Source organism: Crocuta crocuta, unplaced genomic scaffold (genome assembly GCF_008692635.1).
Source record: "Crocuta crocuta isolate KB4526 unplaced genomic scaffold, BGI_CrCroc_1.0 scaffold95, whole genome shotgun sequence".
NCBI classification, from domain to species: Eukaryota; Metazoa; Chordata; class Mammalia; order Carnivora; family Hyaenidae; genus Crocuta; species Crocuta crocuta.
Window position 1 is genome coordinate 2224011 of NW_027530971.1, and position 1517 is coordinate 2225527.

Consider the following 1517-nt stretch of genomic DNA (forward strand, 5'->3'; position numbering starts at 1 on the left):
GCCTGCTGTCAGGCACGTTTCTTCACACATCGGTTAACACAACAGAATTCTCGCTTTTGTGCAGTTTCAATCTGGGGTTTGGAGGAAAAGAACGATGATAAACATAATAAATATGTATATTATCTGGTAATTAGAAGACGATAAGTGCTACAGAGAGAACAGAACAGACCTAGCACAGTGGAGGTTTTCAGCCGAGTATTAGGGTAGACTTCACTGAGAAGGTGACATTTGAGCAAAGGTTTGAAGGAGGCGAGACAGTGAGCCACTCTAGCGTCTGGGTAAAGAGGACTAAGGAGCGGGCACAAGTGCAAAGGCAGGCTCTCGGGCGGGAGCACGTGCCTAGCACCCACCACCAACCGCAGCGCAAGGGAGAGGAGGGAGACGTGGTTGAAAGGCAAGGGCTATGTATCCAAGCACTCCGACTTCTGGGTGACAGGAGCCACTGGGCACTTCCGCCCAGACGAGCCAAAGAACTTGACCTCCTTTATCGGTCCTTCTATTTACGCCCAAGGTCCACCCAGGCAGTGTGGCACAGTCTGTGCTCTCAGGAGTAAAGGATTAGAGTCGTCACCACAGAGGCTCAGCCACACGGTAAGCGCCCAATAAGCGCCGGCCCAGTACCGTGGTTACCACGATCTTTTCACTTAAACCCCGCCTCAACCTACCGCCGCTCGGCTTCCACTTTGCGCGGTCTCCACGTAGCGCTTCCCGGACTACGGATTGCGCAACTCAAGCAGCCGGGAGGAGCCTGGACGTAGGCGGAGCAGCGACCGGCGGGAGAACGCCCCGGGTGCAGACGCCACAAGGAAGCCCAGACAGCCCTCGCGAAGCCCACTGACTGCGCCTGCGCACGCTCGATCCAGGCCGCCGACATTCCAGAGCCGCAATCCGCCCCGCCCCAATTCCGGGGCGGAGTTCTTGGCCGCGCCTGCGCACAGCCTCGCCGCACCCTACGCCTGCGTGCTTAGCCAGCCCGGCCCCATCCCCCAGATTTTTTCGGGTGGGGGAGGGGGCGCGTCTCGGCCAGTCACGTTGATGGCGGCCTCCAGCTTGTGGTGAGGTAGCGGATTCCCTGCTTGTCTCGCAGAGCCCCTCGTGCCTTTTGGACTCAGTGGCCGGCGCCGGGCGCGTGAGGAAGCACGGCGGCCCAAACTCGCGGGGAAGGCCGCAGTCGCGGAGGCAGCGGCGCGGCCCGGGCGCAGGGCTGGGGGAGAGGCCGCTCCGCAGGGCGAATGTGACAAGCCCCCACCCCCACCGCCTTCCTCCCGAGTGCGCGAGGAGCGCGGGCGACCCCGGGGCCCCGCCAGGCCACAGACCCCGCCCAGCGGCCAGCACCCGGAGCAGGCCCGGCAGCGGAGCTGCGCGGCGGCACCATGCTGGTCACCCTGAAGACCCTCCAACAGCAGACCTTCAAGATCGACATAGACCCCGACGAGACGGTGCGAGCGGTGGGGAGCGCGGGGCCCGGGCAGGGCGGGGGCGGCCGCGCGCGGGCCGGGAGGGGCGCGAGGGGGCCG

At 63.7% G+C, this 1517-nt stretch overlaps 1 protein-coding gene across 1 annotated transcript in view; it reads left to right on the top strand.

Annotated features, from left to right (window-relative positions):
* The first annotated feature begins 930 nt into the window (after window positions 1-930).
* RAD23B (RAD23 nucleotide excision repair protein B) overlaps window positions 931-1517 on the top strand; it is a 44796-nt gene continuing 44209 nt past the window's right edge. The window contains exon 1 of the mRNA XM_077769759.1: window positions 931-1439. Within this exon, the coding sequence (XP_077625885.1) occupies window positions 1374-1439 (66 nt within the window). The 5' untranslated portion in view covers window positions 931-1373. The remainder of the gene's footprint in view (window positions 1440-1517) is intronic.